Source organism: Pyrgilauda ruficollis, unplaced genomic scaffold, assembly GCF_017590135.1.
Source record: "Pyrgilauda ruficollis isolate IOZ18807 unplaced genomic scaffold, ASM1759013v1 scaffold3921, whole genome shotgun sequence".
NCBI lineage: Eukaryota > Metazoa > Chordata > Aves > Passeriformes > Passeridae > Pyrgilauda > Pyrgilauda ruficollis.
In genome coordinates, this window is record NW_024525403.1 from 1 (window position 1) to 1,421 (window position 1,421).

The following is a 1,421-nucleotide window of genomic DNA, read 5'->3' on the forward strand; positions in this document are numbered from 1 at the left end:
TCAAACCCTCAAAAAACCCCAAAATTTCCCTCCTCAGAGGCCATGGCCACGCCCACGGAGCTCTGGCCACGCCCCCAACCCTAAAACCCCCCAAAATTCCCCAGCGACTCTGGCCACGCCCCCACACCCCTAATTTCCATATAGGGGCTTTAGCCACGCCCCATTTTTCCATTTTAGGCACTTGGCCCCTCCCCATAGGCCTTGGCCACGCCCCCAGCGCTCGAAATTCCCCGATTTTGGGGGATTTGGACCCAACTTCCGGGGGCATTTTTGGGGTCTGGGGGGGCCAGGGATGGTCCAAGAATTTTGGGGGCGTCCCCAAAAATTTTGGGGTGCTCAGGAACCCCCAAAATGTGAGAATTGAACGTCAAAGTAAGACAAAAATCTGGATTTTGGGGGCGTTTTTCTGGGATTTAATCGGGATTTTTGGGCTCTGAGGGGTCCAAGATTTTGGGGGGGGTCCCCAAATTTTTGGGGGGGTCCCCAAAATTTTGGGGGGGTCAGGGCTTGGCCTGGAGCTCCTGCTGGAGCCGCCCCAGCAGCTCCCGCTGCTGCTCCGAGCGCCGCTCCAGCTCCTGCATCTGCTGCTCGTAGCGTTTCCTGGGGGAAAAAACGGGGATTTTGGGAAAAATGGGGATTTTTGGGGAAAAAATGGGGATTTTGGGGAAGAAAATGGGGATTTTTGGGGAAAAAAATGGGGATTTGGGGGAAAAAACCGGGGATTTTGGGGAGGTAAATGGGGATTTTTTGGAGGAAAAACGGGGATTTTTTTGGGAAAAAATTGGGGATTTTTGGGGGGAAAATGGGAATTTTGGGAGGGGAAATGGGAATTTTGGGGGGGAAATCCCCTTTTTTCCCATTTTTTCTCCCATTTCCCCCCATTTTTGCCCAAAATGCCCGTTTCACACCCCAAAATAAACCCACATTTTCCCCATTATGTATTCCAGCCATTTTTTTCCCAATTTTTTCCCAATTTTTCCCCATTTTTGCCCAAAATCCTCGTTTTTCACCCCAAATTGAACCCACATCTCCCCCGTGATGTACTCCAGCCATTTCCCCCATTCTTCCCCCTTTTATTCCCAATTTCCCGCCTCTTTTCCCCATTTTTCCCCAATTTCCCCCCATTTTTTCTCCATTTTCCCCAATTTTTCCCCATTTTCCCCATTTTTGCCCAAAATCCCGGTTTTTCACCCCAAATTGCACGCACATCTCCCCGCTGATGTAGTCCAGCCGCTTGCCCACGGTGCCTTTGGCCTCCTCCAGCTCCTGCCTGACCAGAACGGGGCCCAAAAGCTTAAAAATGGTGTTGGACTCGTCCAGCAGGCTCAGCTCCTGAGAACGGGGCGAAAAAGTGGGATTTTGGGAAAAATGGGATCCCTGTTTTTCCCAATTTCCCCCTATTTTTCCCCATTTTCCCCCAT

The 1,421-nt window shown here is 51.0% G+C and overlaps 1 protein-coding gene across 1 annotated transcript; it reads right to left on the bottom strand.

Annotated features, from left to right (window-relative positions):
* Window positions 1-397: 397 nt before the first annotated feature.
* Window positions 398-1,332, bottom strand: PFDN6 (prefoldin subunit 6; the record flags this gene model as incomplete). The annotated part of the gene is made up of 2 exons (XM_041476735.1): window positions 398-600; window positions 1,208-1,332. Coding segments are annotated over 2 exons (225 nt in total), but the record flags the coding sequence as incomplete, so codon positions are not given.
* Between the last annotated feature and the right edge of the window lie 89 nt (window positions 1,333-1,421).